At 37.6% G+C, this 18,697-nt stretch overlaps 2 protein-coding genes and 1 pseudogene across 4 annotated transcripts; all 3 read left to right on the forward strand.

The window, feature by feature from the left end:
* The first annotated feature begins 340 nt into the window (after positions 1-340).
* On the forward strand, positions 341-4,074 carry LOC109208539 (DNA replication ATP-dependent helicase/nuclease DNA2-like). 3 transcript variants are annotated; one of them, XM_019371664.1, is made up of 5 exons: positions 341-434; positions 3,301-3,456; positions 3,580-3,635; positions 3,812-3,849; positions 3,941-4,074. In XM_019371664.1, the coding sequence occupies exons 2-5, from the start codon at positions 3,319-3,321 to the stop codon at positions 3,961-3,963; spliced, it is 255 nt and encodes an 84-aa protein (XP_019227209.1). In that variant the 5' UTR covers positions 341-434; positions 3,301-3,318; the 3' UTR covers positions 3,964-4,074. The 3 variants fall into 3 exon arrangements, with proteins under 3 accessions (XP_019227209.1, XP_019227211.1, XP_019227210.1); XM_019371666.1 differs by having other exon boundaries at positions 3,812-3,822; XM_019371665.1 differs by having other exon boundaries at positions 349-461.
* A 569-nt stretch (positions 4,075-4,643) lies between these two features.
* Positions 4,644-6,041, forward strand: LOC109208538 (DNA replication ATP-dependent helicase/nuclease DNA2-like). The gene is made up of 5 exons (XM_019371663.1): positions 4,644-4,703; positions 4,789-4,861; positions 4,960-5,064; positions 5,275-5,425; positions 5,917-6,041. Exons 1-4 carry the CDS (start codon positions 4,681-4,683, stop codon positions 5,395-5,397), a joined length of 324 nt encoding a protein of 107 aa, XP_019227208.1. The 5' UTR covers positions 4,644-4,680; the 3' UTR covers positions 5,398-5,425; positions 5,917-6,041.
* A 410-nt stretch (positions 6,042-6,451) lies between these two features.
* On the forward strand, positions 6,452-18,235 carry LOC109208542 (annotated as a pseudogene).
* Positions 18,236-18,697: the final 462 nt, after the last annotated feature.

Below are 18,697 nucleotides of genomic sequence, written 5' to 3' on the forward strand. Positions count from 1 at the left end.
ATCTGAATACTTATGTAAAACCCAAAATTTGAAACCTAAAACAAAGCCAACCTATGCTTCTCGGCCATAGTTGTAGCCAATGCAGCCTAGGTAAATTAACCAAGTGCGGTGGTATCTCACACCCATGCCCTTATCAATTTGGATCAACTTTGGTGCAGTGTTTTTTTTGAAGGATCCATGTAAAATAGGCAACACTTGTCCTTTTCCCATGTCCTTTACTATTTTCTACTTTGTTGGTGGCTAGTTCTTTGTGTTTGATTCTCAGTACATCTTGATTATAATTTGTGCCCATTCTCGCATTTGTTCCCACATTGATATAGTTTCTCTCCTTGTTTACCTAACATATTTATGAGCTTAACTCATGTTAGGTTTCAGAAGGCCCAAGTATTGATTTTGGAAGTGAAGATGGAGTTAAGAAGATTAAAGTATCTGAAGTAAGGAACCTCCTTCTATCTTTCTTGGTAATGCAGGCTTGAGTTAAAACTTGCAATCTATATCTCTTAAGGCTATCCATCTTGAATAATTTAGTAATCTTGTGTTAGTTCTCAGAAGCATATGTTGCAAATATTCTGATATACAAAGCATTAACCACATCAGGATGATCATTAGGAATGGTTCATAACTGATTAACTCTCTCAGACACGAGTTTCGAGGAGAGAGCCCAAAAACTCTTTCCGGTGATTCTCTTCTTTTCCGATGGCTATCTTCCTGTTCTTAACTACTATGCTCTTCAATTTTTCAGTTTTCTGACTTACTAGTTATGATGGGAAAATTATTCTTTATATCTGGCAAAAAATCTTTCGAGCTTCAAAACATTAGCGCTGACTTTAACAGATGGTTTTCAATCACGGAACGCAGAGGAAGGTTTGTTAGCAAGCTTATCATCAATGCTGATAATCTGCACTGGGTATGCGATGCTATGTTACAAGCATCACTGGGGAGAGGAAACCTCTGTAGAAGATGGGGACGGAAGATTGAAGCTTACACATACAGAGTGTATCAAAACTACAACATTCATGGTAGATTCCTAAGGGTTGAAGCATGGCTTGGGGACAGAAAGATGCTATTATATTCCAGAACATGATTACAACACTGGGTGGACTGATATTGCTAATAAAGTCATACGATTTCTGGGTAACTTTTCTGATTCCACGANAAGTTTGAAACAAAGTTAGCCTCTTGGAAGAGACAATATCTTTCTATGGGGGGAAGTATTGACACTCATTAATAGTGTATTGGATAGTATTCCTACTTATCTCATGTCTCTGATTCCAATTCCGAACAAGGTAGTCAAGCAGTTGGAATAAAATGAGAAGAACCTTTCTCGTAGGGAAGGAGGCAAGTAAAGGTCACAAACTTCACTTAGTCAAATGGTCAAAAGTTACCATGCCAAAGCAACTTGGTGGACTAGGTATCAGGGACCTCAACATACGTAACAAGTGCATGCTTATGAAGTGGCTATGGAGATATTGTCAAGAAGGGAATACGCTATGGAAACAGGTGGTGACTGCAATTCATGGATCTCAAAGCCACTGGTGCACCAATCTGTCAAGATCTTGACATATGGAGTAGGGCCTTGGAAATTTATCAGGAAACTTTGGAATGAATTCTCTACGAATACCTCTTTCAAGTTAGGAAATGGCATCAACATCAAGTTTTGGAAGGATAGATGGTTACAAGGGACTGTCCTAATGAATGAATTCTCAGACCTCTACCAGATAGTAATGATCAAGATTCCTCTATCTCTCAGAATTGGCAAGACAATTGCTGGCAAATCCAATTCAGAAGGGATTTCCAAGACTGGGAAATTCCACAGTTGTTGAGTCTCCTGGCTAAATTAGAGGGATACTCAGTCAACCACAACATTGCTGACAATATTAAGTGGATGGATGGCCTCTACTCAGTGAAAGCAGGGTACTCTCATTTATGCTCAACTAATGAAATCATTGATAGATGGCCTTGGAAGTACATATGGAAGACAAGCCTTCCCCCAAAGATCATTTGCTTCAGCTGGATAGCCCTTAATGAAACTTGTTTAACACAGGACAACCTTAACAGAAGAGGTATGCCAATTGTTAACAGATGTTTTATGTGCCGGCAACATTCAGAGTCCAACAGACACCTTCTGCTACATTGCCCAGTTGCCTCAGACATATGGTGCATGTTTCTTTCTATCTTTGGTCTCAGTTGGGTCATGCCACAAAGCATCAGAGAAGTCTATGAATGCTGGTCTGGTTGGAAAGTTGATAGAGCCATCAGAAAAGTCTGGCAGATGATCCCTGCTTGTATCTTTTGGTATGTCTGGACGAAAGGAATCGCAGATGTTTTGATGGGATATCAACTCCAACACACACACTCAAAGCTAGATGTCTCCTTTGGTTATTTAGTTGGCAGTATTTAGCCCCCGTAGATTGCCATATTAACTTTTTGGATTTTGTCAGCTCTTTTGCTTTAGCCTAGTATTTCTTTTCTTTTTTGTATCAAAGCTGACTCTTTCCCCCTCTTGTACTTCTTGCATCTTCTTGATGCCTTTTTCTATATAACTCATTACTTCATCAAAAAAAAAAAGGAATGGTTCATTCCAATTTAACACATTTATCTCTAACATTAGTGTCTTTTTTTATTTATGATGAACAAAATAAGAAATAATCGACAAGCTTTCTACGCAGCAACCTCAAATTGAAATTTAATTCACACTCTATCTACTATACTGTAGTGTCGCAACTGGAATATGAAAGTACATGTAACTTGTCCTCCTAAAGTATAACGTTAAGATTTTAAAAAAAGAAAAGGTTCATTGTTAATTGATGAGTTATGGGACGTCAGATACAAATTGTGTTTGTAAAGTTTATGGTAGCGAGATTGTTAGAGGATGTCTAGTAATGAGCAACCAATGGAACATGTTAATCTAACATTTAACTAATATTACATTCCCAAAGTGGTTTACAGGATTTGTGCTTCAGTTCAGTTAGCTATATGCACTTGGGATTGCTTTCTTTAACCAAGATTATGCCTGATTTATTAGTTTTGACTGGATATTGAGCAGTTTTTTCTGAAGGACATTATTTGTCTTAAAGGAGAATAAACTGCAACATGATGCAAAACTACTGGTGCTTTGTAGCTTTATCTACATGACAAACCCTTCTTTTCTGGAAACAAAGGAGAAACATTACTTACATGTCAAGAACATATGTTCACCTATAATTGTTTTGAAAATGCATATAACATGGTTCACCCTGTCCAGTCTGTCTATCCTCCCTGAGTTTATATTCTTTTCATTTTGGATGTCCTTTAATATAGGTACTTGATATTGAAGAAATGGCATGGGCCCCAAAATATGGGTTGAAAGGCATGATTGATGCATCCTTGCGAGTAAATGTAAAATTCAACACCTGTAAACATAATGAGATGATTATGCCTCTCGAATTTAAAACTGGGAAGGCAACAAATGGACAGGCAAGTCTTTTTGAGCATTTGCAAAATAGTACCACTTAGTTGTGAAGTGATGATAATTTTCCACTTTACACGTTCTTGCTAGGCACCTAACCTCTAGGCTATTGTTGGCATTACATTCTGCAGACAGCTATGGAACATAATGCTCAAGTGATGCTGTATACCCTTCTAATGTCAGAAAGGTGCACCGAACCCTGCCTATTTGCATAACTATTCACCTACTGTTGGCATATGCTGTACTGCCATGTAGATTTTCCTTTAGTTCTTCTTCATAGATTCATCTCGTTGCCATCTATTTTTCTCCTAATTAGATACTCGTAGCATATTGGACATGGTCTCCTGTATTATCTGCACACAGATCAGACGCAGGTAAAATCAAGCATTTGATTTTGAGAAGTAGGTGAAAACTAGCATCTGTAAGAATTATAAAGATTGCTTTTCTGTTCTTTTTTTTTTGCAACCTTCTAAATTACACTCATTTTTCAAGGGAATTACTGTTCGAAGATCTGACTTGGTTGGCCTAATAATGCGCCGTAATGAACTTGCAAATGATCTTCTCAAGACCACTATAACTCAACAACTGCCACCAATGTTACAGGTAAGGTATCTCCGTCTCATCCTGTTATACTTGGGTTAAATACAGATAGTGTTTGCTAGAACTGAATATTTTGCATTAGTACTGTCTAGTCATTGAATATGTGGCTGATCAGTTTCCACATAATGGCGTGTTGTCCACTAAGCATTCAGGTTACACCGCATTTCCTTGTGTCCTTCTATTATTTTCTGTTCGTGCACAGTCCTGTAAATTTATAGAAATTGTTAAGGTTAGAAGGCTCTTAATTGTATTCTGTAACCTGTTCTCTCTGGTACCACATAAAAATCTCTACTGAAATATATCCTCCCCCTCCCCTTGATTTGGTTGTCTTCATAGAGGTGAATGTTTTGCCCGCTAAGTGTTGTTCATTCCGAATACACCTTCATAATTAGTATTGAATACTAGTTCTTCCTGTAGAGACCTAAGCATGGTTGTCATCTTCCACCACTATCCCAGGCCACAATCATTTATCGCCTTAATTATAAGTAAACACCATAAAAGGGATCAGAAAACTGAATTAGATTATTACCTGACCAAGAGGAACTCATTTAACANAGGCTTCCAGGTAGCAGCCGAACTTCACAGGCACAGATCTTCATCAGCAGTTGTGGCGAATTCATAAAGATGAATTTATGGGTTCGATTGCAATTATGAGGTATTCAAATTTTTTCATGTGTTATTATCTCCATCTGAAGTACATATCTTTGTCCAAGCGTAATTACTCCTGCTTGGTTTTGAAGATACAACCTCATACAACTATTTCTGCAAAATGAGCAGAGTTCTCATCTGAGGAAGATGATAGTTGATCTGGAGGTGAATGCTCTACTTAAGTATGAAATTTGATTTGCAGCTCCTCAGCCACAGCCCTCTTTAATGAATGAGAAGAAAATCTTACCTTTGAAATTCTGCAGGTGCCTAGGTTTGATAGTGGATGTCAATTTAGTCAAGAGCCTGCCATCTCATACATTTGGTCAGAGAAAAACTTGAATGACGATCAACGCCGAGCCATACTTAAGGTGAAAAGTTATAGAAACTCTCTATAATTGGGTTTATATCTGCACCTGCAAATCAAAAGTATTGTGTATTATCAGAATCTTAATTGGATAAACCAGATACAAAGCAAAATTTACAGCATTCGAGTTGGCAGAACCCTCAACCATATCAAACTGTCAGAATTGTATTGTGAATTATCAGAACAGCGTCATATATAATTGTCATTAATGCAGATACTTACGGCAAAGGATTATGCGCTGATACTAGGAATGCCAGGGACAGGTATAAGCTGTGAAGGCGCTGTTGATGAGAGGTTCTTCCATTTTGCTTACCTCCTATACATTCTCAGCTGTTGATAATCTGCTTCTCAAACTGAAGGCTCAGGTCTCCATCCTTGATGCTTCTATTAGAAACTTATTGCTTTGATCTTTATTTAACTACTACGCTGTATCTCAAAAATTTAGAAGGTATAAGCTGTAGAACTGGTGTCAACATAGTATAAAATTCTTGCTTTAAATTATCTTGGGAAAGCTAGATTTAGCAAACTAAAGAAATCTATATTTGGTACAAGGTAGGCATAGGAGTTGATGTGTAGCATTAGATGAAACTGGTTGATTTAAGAAGGGCCTACTATGGCAACTACACTAGTTTCTACTGGTATTAGTATTACATCATTATTTCCTCTTTATCCTTCGATCATTTAGAAGCATACACCTCACATTTTACTACCTCAAATAACCTGAAATAAATTCTAGCATAAAGCTGCTTGGTGGTAACTCCATCGAATAAAATCCTTTTTGAATCACCAAATTGTCGCATTCATTGAAATCACTTCCTCCACTTGTGAGAATTTGATGCATATGCAATGTGGTCAGTGAATGGGCATTAAGGAGTATCTCCAGCTGTCATTTGAAGCTCTGCTGGAAGTATGTGTTCTCTCATGGAGTAAGGGGTTGAAGGAGCCATCAAGGAATTGGATGATATCCCTTTAGAAAAGGCTGGAAGACCCTTTTAGATGCGAANTCTTAGTTTCTGACAAAGGTGCCAAAACTTGGTAGCGCCTAAGAAGCTAGACATGTAATCAAGGCAATCTAACTGCATTCTGAATACGAATCGATTTGCCTAATGATGAGGAGTCAGCAGTTTTGCAGTGTGCAATGTGGAAAGGACTAAAGGAACATATTTGCAATTGAGCAGAAATTGCTTCCTTTTTTGTTAACCAAATGGGTAAAATAATGGGGATGATAAATCAACATGCATGTTTTCCATATGAGCCTAATCAATGTTGACATGAAAATCAGCCATCTTTTCTTGGTGTATGCCCAAATACTTATTCTCATCTTAGTTGTGCTTATACATCGTATTATGGGTAACATCAATATTCAATATTATTGGGACTTTGTTGAAATTAAAAACTTATACTACTGGATCCTGAAAATTTTCATAGGCATATGGTGGCACCACAGAAGGTAGCGGTTTGGGCGGTGTGTTTGATTCACTTGTTAGCCATCTAACAAATGTACATACTAATTTTCTTCAAAAATGGGATCAGTTGATTGACTTGGAGGCTAAAGAAGTTGAGGTACAATTCATTGTTGACCGTAAATTAAGAAATCACTTCATGGCAATTCAATATCTCTTTACTTGTTATTTTTTTTTAGGTTGCAAAGAAAGAAATTTGGTGTTCACAAAGTTCAAAGAATGACCTTTACGCTCTATCTTCTCTTGTCCTTGATACGTCAGAACGAACCACACCAACAAACTTTTGCAAAGGAAATCAATTACTTATCACTTTGTACATCGAGATTGGACTTCCTTGGGCACTCATCAACAGGATGGAGATGCTCTTAATAGTTATAATTTTCCTATGAAAAAGTTTGAATCCTCACTTAGGAATGGGGATTATGTGGTATTCTTCTTTCTCATATTCTTTTTGTTTTATGCACTCCTGAATGTTATATTTTCACAGCAATCAGCTGAAGCAAGAATTACTTGTCCATAGTTGTAACATCATCTGTTTGCCTCCAGGAGAAAAGTAGTGAGACAGAGCAGTTATATGCATCTATAGCAAACTGCATGATCCTGTCCCTGTGAAATATATTAATTGGATGGCTTGAACTAATAGTTCAATTAGTTATTTTGGTGAAGTAATGAAGCTTCTTAGAATTCAATGAATCAACTATGCCTTGATCCTGAATTAGTTGTGGTCAGCTACAGTAATCCTCTTATTCATTCCACTCTATCAGGGAGCACATGCCTTGGTGGCTCTGGGATCATCCCACAAATTTAGTAATTCTCTACTAGCGTCAAACCCTCGGGCTTTACTTGGGTTTGGGACCGCTAGGCTTCGTGAAGCTCATAGAGGAAAGGGAGTTCTCACTATTCAATAACAAAAAACAGAATAATAGTCAATATTTTCTTAAAAAATGGAGTAATTTCTGATTTAGTTGGGGCCATGGCTTATGTTTGTATAAGTTGCCTGCAAATAGAGTAATTTCTAGTTTCATTGAGCCTCTCATTAGCTGAACTTTTTGTTTCGCCCCTGCACTTTCAGCTCAGCGTAGTGTATGAGTTGTGATCGTTTGAATTGAAAGTGCTGTCTTATAAGCGCTGTATGTTTGGTTCTATTCATGGTCATGATCAATTGACGGTATGACAATATAAATTTTAAACTTTTCAGATATTGAGCACTGAACCTGGTGGTATACTAATAGCTACTGGAGTTGTTGTAGATATGAGTTGCTCTCGCATCTCGGTGAGTATTAGATCTTTATTTGGTATTAATTCTTCAATGCAAGGAGCTATTACTTTATAGTGTTTGTCATTGCTGCAAAAAGCCTAGAATGTTTCAGTTCCTTCTTTTCATTCTCCTTAGATGGAGCAACCCGAACTTTTCAAATAATCTCATTTGTTCCATTGAAAAGTAGGAAACTTATATTTCTCATTTGCCAATTATCTTCATTAATGCTGTTAGATGTCACTTTTGTCCCTTTCAACAGCTGAAAAGCTTTTGCCTTTCTTTAATAAATAAGGTAGCTCCAAACTATACAAGGAGATGATTAAGAATGAAATAGTTTGATTTGTTGAGACAAAACATAACAAAAAAGTTAGAGCCCTGACCATTAACAAAACTAAAGCTTCACATGGCTCTTCCTTTTTATCCCACTTTCAAAAGAAAAACTACTTCAGGACCTGGAAAGCTTTTTCCAAAATGAAAATTAAAGAAGTCCATATACGGAAGTCTTCTAAACCAGTGTTCGTCTTAAGAAAAAATTACAACTAAAGCATACTAGTGTTTAGCTTACTGTATTTTGTTAGGGCTAAAGCATTCTTTTGTTAATATATCTATATCTATACAAGATTTCCCTACGACCTAGCCTGTCTATCTTATCATAGTATTGTTTTCAAGTGGTAAAGGTCCATTGTCACTCATTCTGAAGTGAGCCAGGCTACATTCCCTTGTATGTCTTTGATTTAAGAAATAAAATATTTGTGGATTTGTCATAGTCCTTTATGATAATTCTGGCACTAATTAACAAGTTTGGAATATAAAATGCCCTGGGTACTCCTTTAGATTTTGGGTCCGATAATATGTAAAAGGAAAAAAGCATGCGCAGATTTTAACTTGCAATATTTGCTTTCATAATTCAGGTATCTCTTTCCAAACGCTTAAGGCTTCCAGGTAGCAGCCGGACTTCACAGGCACAAGATCTTCATCAGCAGTTGTGGCGAATTCATAAAGATGAATTTATGGGTTCGATTGCAATTATGAGGTATTCAAATTTTTTCATGTGTTATTATCTCCATCTGAAGTACATATCTTTGTCCAAGCGTAATTTACTCCTGCTTTGGTTTTGAAGATACAACCTCATACAACTATTTCTGCAAAATGAGCAGAGTTCTCATCTGAGGAAGATGATAGTTGATCTGGAGGTGAATGCTCTACTTAAGTATGAAATTTGATTTGCAGCTCCTCAGCCACAGCCCTCTTTANAGTAATGATAATAGCCCCGAAAGAACTGGGGATCACCAACAGCTGGTACGAGAATCCTAGCGCTCTGAATTATCAACCTGTAAATCATTACCTGCATCGTGAGATGCAGGCTCCGGGCAAAAGGGACGTCAGTACATTTGAATTGCACTAGTATGTAAAGCAACTGAAAGAAAGAACTGCAATTGCTGAAACTGAAACTGAGCTTCTAACTGAGAATTGATAATTGATACTGAAATGATAACTATTGAAACAGAAACGATAACTGATAGCTGATAGCTGATAACTGATAACTGATAACTGAAATGATAACTGATAACTGAAATGATAACTGAACCGATAACTGATAATTGATAACTAAAATGATAACTGATAACTGAACTGATAATTGAACTGATAACAGATAACTGAACTGAACAAAGGAAGTAAGGATATGAATACTCCCTCTTCTGAATGATGAACAACCTGTTTATCTGAATATTAAACTGCGGCCTCAGGCCCAATATATATGTGTGCACAACTGCGGCCTCGGGCCCAAGTATACGTATACATAACTGCGACCTCAAGTCCAAAATGCATAAAGCATAAACTGTGGCCTCAGGCCCAAAGATGCATAAAGCATAAATTGCGGCCTTAGGCCCAAAGACAGGTGTTCAACATTCAGGAACTGAGAATCATACTGAAATACATGATGCTGAAATACTGAATCATACTGAGTTACATGATACTTGAATGCTGAATCACACTGGGTTACATAATACTGAATAGGACTGGACTGAGACATGTATTCTTGAACTGATTATGAACACTGAAACTTTAACTGTTTATGACATGCTGAGTAAGCTATACTGAGACTCAGGGACATCAAGCCCAAGTCTATAAATACGAACTGAGCTCACAACATTCAGAATGAAAGTCATGAACGAGTTATAAAGCTAGAGAATAGAAGTTCTACAACTATTCAAGGAATTAGGCTAAACTATATTTCTGAGGCAATTAGTAACGTGGGAAAAGGAACATAATGTGGGGAGAATTATTAACATTCCCAAACATAGAGAGTTAGCCTCACATACCTTAACTTCCTGCTCTTGAGCGTAATACAACATTTGTCAACCCTTTCAACTTTAATCTATAACAATACAAGTCAAAGGGATTCCATATTAGCTATGATGCTCATGTTTTGGTCACTTAAGTATCTTATAAAACACTTGGTGAGAATAAAGCTTCGTGGTCCTTATTAATGGTGTCTCTACACCCAATAACTCATTCTCTTTTCCCTAGATAAATTCTAAAGTCTCAAATGGTCATAATCAACATTATTCTTAATCACCCATAAAGTAAACAACACCCTTAACCAATAATCAACAATCAACACCCCAAACCTATAATCGTTCATGCTTTTCTATCAAACCCATCAACTCATATCTCATGAACTAAGGTTTAAAATCATTAAACCAATGCTAGAATCAATTAGAGGGTGAAGACATTACCTTCTTGACGTTCAATCTTCTTGAATTCAAGTTCTAGGGTTCCTTCTCTCAACAATGATGCCCCAATCAAATATCTAATGATTTGGAGGATTTACCCATGTTAATAAGATGTTAGGGAATTGAAATTAACTTAGAATCACCATTAGAACTTACCTTGGGTGGCGGAAGGACCCTTACGGAGTTAGGTTTTTGAGAGCTTCCCTTTCTAGAGCAAGTTTTTATGTTTTGGGGCTGTGGCGGACGAAATATGGCTTTAAAACGACCCCCCACGAGCGCGCCCGCGCACCTGGAGACCTGCCCGCGCTACTGACCTCGCAAAACGGCAGTAACACTGCCTAAAAATTAGCGCGGTCGCGCTATGGGCGCGTTACCGGGCGCGCATATCACATACTGTTCTGTAAAATGCGCATAACTTTTTGCACAGAGATCCGTTCGGGCTCCATAATATATCGTTGGAAAGCTATTTCAAAGGCCTACAACTTTCATTCTTTGAGTTTTCCCAAATACCTTACACATTTTCACTAAACCTTGCTGGAAGACAGGCCTTCTGCAAACTTAGTCGATTTTGTCAAATCTTATGCACCTTACTTTCCATCTTGATTTTGAAACAACTATTTTCACCCATAATCATCCCGACGGGACTTCACATGTTCAAAATATAACCTTACTACTCCTTTAACTCATTCATACCTAAGACGAATTTTTGGGGTGTTACAGAAAGAACTGGGGATCACCAAATAGCTGGTACGAGAGTCCTAGCGCTCTGAATCGTCAACCTGTAAATCATTACCTGCATCGTGAGATGCAGGCCGCGGGCAAAAGGGACGTCAGTACATTTGAATTACACTGGTATGTAAAGAACTGAAAGAAAGAAATATAAATGCTGAAACTGAAACTGAGCTGATAACTGAGAATTGATAATTGATAACTGAAATGATAACTATCAAAACTGAACTGATAACTGATAACTGATAACTATCAAAACTGAACAAAGGAAGTAAGGATATGAATACTCCCTCTTCTGAATGATGAACCTGTTTATCTAAATATTAAACTGTGGCCTCAGGCCCAATATATATATGTGCACAAACTGCGGCCTCGGGCCCAAGTATACATATACATAACTGCGACTTCATGTCCAAAATGCATAAAGCATAAACTGCGGCCTCAGGCCCAAATACAGGTGTTCAACATCCAGGAACTGAGAATCATACTGCAATACATGATAGTGAAATACTGAATTACACTGAGTTACATGATACTGGAATACTGGATCACAGTGAGTTACATAATACTGGAATACTGAATGGGACTAGACTGAGACATGTATTCTGAACTGATTATGAACACTGAAACTTCAACTGTTTATGGCATACTGAGTAATCTATACTAAGACTCGGGGGCATCAAACCCAAGTCTATATTGAATACGCACTGAGCTCACAACGTTCAGAACGAAAGTCATGAAAGAGTTATGAAGCTAAAGAATAGAAGTTCTGCAACTATTCAAGGAACTAAGCTTAACTATATTTCTGAGGCAATTAGTAACGTCGTAAAAGAAACGTAGTGTATGGAGAATCATTAACATTCCCAAACATAGAGAGTTAGCCCCACATACCTTAACTTCCTGTCCTTGAGCGTAATACAACATTCGCCAACCCTTTTAACTTTAATCTATATCAATACAAGTCAAAGGGATTCAAAATTAGCAACAATACTCATGTTTTGGTCACTTAGGCATTTTATCAAACACCTGGTGGCATAAAGCTTCATAGCTCTTATTAATGGTGTCTCTACACCCAATAACCCATTCTCTTGCTTCTAGATAAATTCTAAAGTCTCAAATGGTTATAATCAATATTATTCTTTATCACACATAAAGTAAACAACACCCTTAACCAATAATCAACAATCAACAACCCAAACCTATAACCGTTCATGCTTTTCTATCAAACCCATCAACTCATATCTCATGAACTAATTAGAATCAATTAATTCAATGATAGAATCAATTAGAGGGTGAAGATATTACCTTTTCGACGTTCAACCTTCTTGAATTCGAGTTCTAGGGTTTCTTCTCTCAACAATGGTGTCCCAATCGAGTATCTAATGATATGGAGGGTTTACCGATGTTAATAAGGTGTTGGGGAATTGAAATAAACTTAGAATGACCATTAGAACTTACCTTGGATGGTGGAGGGACCTTTAAGGAGTTAGGTTTCTGAGGGCTTTCCTTTCTAGAGCAAGTTTTTATGTTTTGGGGCCGTGGAGGACGAAATAGGGCTAAAAAAATGACTTCCCAAGTTGGCCACCGCGTCCCAGTAGGCCTGAACGCGGTCCCGACCGCGGTAAATCGCTGGAACACTGCCTCACGACCGCGATCGCGGTCAAATGCGGCCGAACGCGGTGGTTACGCACCATTCTGTAAAACGGGCATAACTTTTTGCACAGAGCTCCGTTTGGGCTCCACAATATATCGTTGGAAAGTTATTTTAAAGGCCTACAACTTTCATGCTTTGAATTTTCCCAAATTCCTTACACATTTTCACTAAACCTTGCTGGAAGACAGACCTTCTGCAAACTTAGTCGATTTTGTCAAATCTTATGCACCTCACTTTCCATCTTGATTCCAAAACAACTATGTTTACCCATACTCATCCCGCTAGGACTTCATATGTCTAAAATATCAAGTTAATACCCATTTAATAAATCCACCTAGTCCGAATGTATTGGATGTTACATAATTAATAACAACCTTTAAAGTGTAAACTGTTTTGTAACTTGAAGCATTTTCAAGGAAAACTAACAAATGTCTATCAGAAAGTCTAAACAACGGATATCTCGAGTCCAAATGGATAAACACAAGTCATTTACTTTGAAGTTTGATTGCCCCATATTGTAGATCATGTATAACTTGGTCTCACCATGAAAAGTTTTAGATAGCGCTGTTCGGATGTATGTTAGTGGGGCTTAGGTGAAGGGACAAACAAATATAATCTATTAGCTTCATGGCAGAAAACCAAAATTCTATCTTTATAACTCTCCTCACATACATTTAGATCAAATCAAGAGCCTACTGATTCCTAAGGTAAAAAATAACGCAATTACCTCTTCGTGTATAAATGTATCAAGTTAAAGATCCTTCGTTTTATCCATTTAAATATTCAACTATATGCAGCCTCTCTGCTAGTAAAATGAAGATGATTGACTGACATGTAAGCGTTATCGAGGAAAATCTCTCTTTTCTTATTCCTCTAAGGGCATGGTTTTTTGAAATGTCCTGCTAGGAATGATTTCTCGACATGCTTCACCTACATATTACGGAGTATCATTTATTTTTCCTAGTGCTTTCATTCTCTGGTATGCTTCTGCTGACTGCCAACCACAAGGCACAATTAATGTAGTGCTTTTACATTTACATACAATCCTACTGCATTACCACTTCCATGGACATTGGGACTAACATATATACCGTTGCAGGGTATAGATTTATTCGTTTGGAAGATATGAGGTTGTACACGAGTAAGTTCGAGAGAATTGCTTATCAAGTTGGTTTCTGGTAACTTTGTCAAAAAGTTTGCTTCATGATTGGCCCACAGAATACTAATTTACTGCTGGACTTTCTCCTACAGTGATGGACACTCATGGTCTTGAAGAGATAAAGCAAAGGATAGAGCAAAGCAAAGTCGTTGCTGTTACTTGTTTGGGGATAACTAGCCCATTGCTTTCAAACAAGAGATTTGATGTGTGTATCATGGATGAAGCCGGACAAACTACGTTGACGGTACGTTTCTATAGTTTGTGTTGTAGTGCATTTGAACATTTTGGTCAATAGAGGTCGTGATGAGGTTAAACTTGTCAAAGTTGCTATTGCTGATTGCAATTGTTCTATATATCCCAATTAACAATCTTTCTATCTTTTTGATAAGGTAAAGTTTTATTAATGAAGGTACCAAGATGGTACAATTACGCCAGACCAAAAACTATCGTAATACTTATCAACTACAAATAGACTCTCTCTCTAAGAAATCTATGTATTGTTCTAGATTTTCAATAACACTCCTTTTACAGCAAAAAAAAAAAAAAAAAAATTCAAAAGACATCTATTTTTAATCCTGGATACATACTGTCTTATCCCTTCAAAGCAAACTCTGTTTCTCTCCAACCATGTTGTCCATAAGACACAGGGGGATTGTTCTTTACACTGGCTGCTGACTTCTTGCCACTTGTTGATGTTGCCATGTCTCCAGCAGACTTTTTACATTTTGTGGCATAACCCATTTGATACCATACAAACCAAGGAATAGCTCCCAACACTGTCTTGCCACTTTGCAATGAATGAGGAGATGATCGACTGTTTCTAATTCTTCTTCACACATACAACATCTATTAATTAAAATAGTTCCTCTCTTCTGTAGATTATCCTGATTTAAACAAGCTTCCTTTGCTGCCACCCACCCAAAACATGCTACTTTAACAGGAGCTTTTGATTTCCATATTGCTTTCCATGGCCAATCAAATTCATACCTCCGTTGTTGCTTCTGTAAAAGAGTATAACCTCTGCTAACTATGAATTTCCCATCATTACTTGCTTCCCAAATCATTGAATCTCTCCTATTGCCCTCCAAACTGACACTGCCCAGCAATTGCGTTAACTGGGCGAATTAATCTACTACCCAGTCATTAAGGCCCCTCCTGAAGATCAACTGCCAGCCATTACTTGAGTTAAAGCCTGCTACCTTCCCATTCTTGTCAGAGAAGCAGCGATATAAAACTGGAAATTTTGATTTGAGACTTTCATTCCCCATCGATACATCAACAGAATTGGATATTTTTACCATTCCCCAGCTTCAACTTTACAAACTGACTACAATCTTTCGATAGACTTCTGATAGTGCTCCAAAGTCTCCCTTTGGAAGAGGATTGGACCGCATGAGGATTCCAAAAATTCTTCCTGCCATATTTGACATCTATGAATTGTTTCCATAACCTATTGCTTTCATCATTATATCTCCAAAGCCACTTAAATAATAGGCTTTTGTTGTGCAGCCTTAAATTCCTTTCCCCCAAAACAATCTCTTTTGCTTTTCCGTTTCTATGTTTTTAGAGCTAGTTATTTTTATGAACTACATTCGTCACCAGATGACAAGTCCTTACTTGAAAAACAAATGACAATATTAGATTTACAATCCAGGTATCATTCGGACTATTGACATTTGCATCAAAATTTGTTCTAGTTGGGAATCATTATCAATTACCACCACTCATCCAGGTAATCTTGATTCTCTCTGCGTTGAGCTCCAATGCTTGTGTAACTTGTGATGCCAAAACTTCGAACTGTTTCCATGTTAGAGTGCAGAGGCTAGAGAAAATGGAATGGCAGTAAGCTTGTTCTGCATACTCTCAGAAGCTCATCCCCAAGCAATTTGTGCTTTGCAAAGCCAGGTATCTTCAAATTTCAATAAGATGTTTCTTTCCACCTCTGAAGTTCGTTTGGGTTAAATATAGTTGCCACTACTATGCTACAACTTGCAGTACCGCATGTGTGCAGCCATAATGGAATTATCAAATGCCTTGATATATGGTCACAGATTGCGATGTGGTTCTTCTCAAGTAGAAAATGCCAAAATCAAGTACACAACATTGCCATCTGGACCTACTTGGATAAAGGAGGTAATAGTCAGTGATTACATTGCTTCCAAGTACAATGCTGCTTTATTTTAGTAATGATCCAAACATGAGGCCTGCCTCAACTAGAAAAGAATGATCTTAGGATGGAAAATAGATGTCGCTTCCAAGTATGATACTACTTTATTCTATATATTCCAAACTATAGAGGCCTGCACCTTCTATAAAGAGATTGATGCCTGGATGGAAAATACGCCTGGTGAAACTTGTCCATTCTTTGGGCACTCATAAGTTTAAGTTAAGCGTTTGAGCTGCTGGTTCATTTCTGCAAAGTTAATTTCGGCAATAAATGATGTACTTTCAAGATTTTGCACCTCTCAAGTACAAAGAAGGGAGAAAAACAAAAGCACCCCGCTAAAGTTTTTCACAAAACTAGCGAAAGCGTTCTTCAAACTCACGTTAGAAGAATGTAAGATGAAAAGAAACCTCACCCACACGTTCTTCAATCCCGCAAGATTGCAAGAAGCGTTGAATAAAGGAAGAACAATGAAATAAAAAGTAAATCATGTTTTGGAAGCAATAGCTTAGAAAAACTAATCACCAATGTTTATTCTCAGCATATTAAGCCCTTTAAACAGGCCTTACAATGTGTAAAATTGGTAAGGTTAAGGAAAACTAATCCTAATTAAACTAGAATAAAAATAAGACTAAGAAAACCTATCCTAACTAAAATAGGAAAAAGAATTCTAGTAGGAATGGAACTAACAATCCTAGTTTGACTAGAACTACAAATATAATCCTACTAAAACAAAGATCAAATTACTAGAAAACAAGAAATAAGAAATCTCTATCTTTAAGGAAAAGAAATTCTAATCTTGAATGGATTCTTGGACTTCTTCAATTTCTTGAAATTCTTGGGTCTCAATTGGACTAAGGCTAATTAGTGTAAGCATTTTAAATTCGTGGCCCAATTCTCCAAATCCATTGGCACCTTCGTGAGCCCAATAAGCCTCCGTTGTTCTAGAAAACATGGCCTCCATATGTTCATCATATATCAAATATACACAAAGTTCTCTTCAACATAGATTCGTCTGCCAGCACAACAAATCGCCTTCAAGATGTTCAAGCAGTTCTTCTATGTGCTCAGAGGTTGGGTCACGTAGTGCCCGGCAGGGCAATTGCTAATAAAAGAACTTGAAGAGTTTAGGAGCAATGCATTAGCTGATTCAGTGAACAAACATCAGTGTCGGTTAATACTGCAGCGGATCAAATATGTCTCCAACCACTCGGAAAGCAAGTGAGTAGAACGTCATTCTTTCCTCTTAAATGGTAATGTAGCTCACATGATGCCCAGAACTGATTACCCTGTAAAATGCTTGAGATAAACGGAAAACTCTTCATTGAAAGTTGAAACTCAAACTCCTCCAAAACCATTTGGCCTCTAGATTGTTGTTCAGAATCTCTCGTCCGTTTTGGTGATATAATGTGAGAGTTAACCTGAAAGGATTATTGTAGTTTATTTTATTAACTTCCGCAGATGGTATCCCCTCTGCTCCTCCAGGGAGAAGGTTTTGTGTTTAAATTAGCTTGATCTGCGTAAGCAAATGAGGGGGTTTAGCTGGTTGTAGGATATAATTTATTTGAAAAACTTTATTAGCAAAGCTGTGAAACATTGTTGGATGAGACGTCTGGTTTTTTCTCTAAACCAAGGTGGGCTGCGGTTGGTGAAGCAAGAGGAGATTATCCTTTTAGCCATCACAGGTTAACTGTTCAGTTTTATGAAGCAGCTGCTGCTCAGGATCGAAAGCTGGAAGGATTGGTTCACAAGGCTATTTTAGAGCTTTGGAGGCCTGATCCTAGTGAGCTAGCACTATTGCTGGCTAAACGAGTCGACTCAACTTTACTCAAGGTTCCTCTAAGTGCATATAATTTGACTGACAGCAGTGATCCTTGCTATGTTGAGGCATATCATTTAACTGATCCGAGTGATGGAAGGATTACTCTGCACTTAAAGGTTAAGATCTCTACTTCTTTTTATTGTTATAGTTGATCTTCGTTTCTTTTATGCTTTGCATCTTTGCAAATTGTAATCATGAAGAAAACATCTTTGTCCAAAGTCACACATAGATTAAGTGTATGGGCTATTATCTTTTTCATATGGTTTTGGACAATTCTTACTGTTTGAGCTAGCTTTTGTTATGAGTTAAGCCCAAGATCCATTTTCTTAACGTGGTATCAGAGTCGAATCCACCATGCTATTCTGCTATTCGTTGTCGGGCCACTCATGTTATGTTACTCTGTGCTCTATATGTCGAGCCCTGGGTGTGCAGGAGATGTTAAAATCGCACACCAGTCAAATGTAGGGCTGTAATCTCCTCGTGCGGTTTTGAATAATTCTCACCACTTGAACTAGTTTTCGGGATTGAGTTAGGCCAAAGGTCCACTTCCTTAACTAGCTTAATGGTTTTTATACAAAATTGGCTGCAACAGTGCCAATGAGAATATGTCTCCATTTTATCCTCTTTTGCTTGTGTAATCATAGTGGTCT

Source organism: Nicotiana attenuata, unplaced genomic scaffold (assembly GCF_001879085.1).
Source record: "Nicotiana attenuata strain UT unplaced genomic scaffold, NIATTr2, whole genome shotgun sequence".
Classification (NCBI taxonomy): Eukaryota; Viridiplantae; Streptophyta; class Magnoliopsida; order Solanales; family Solanaceae; genus Nicotiana; species Nicotiana attenuata.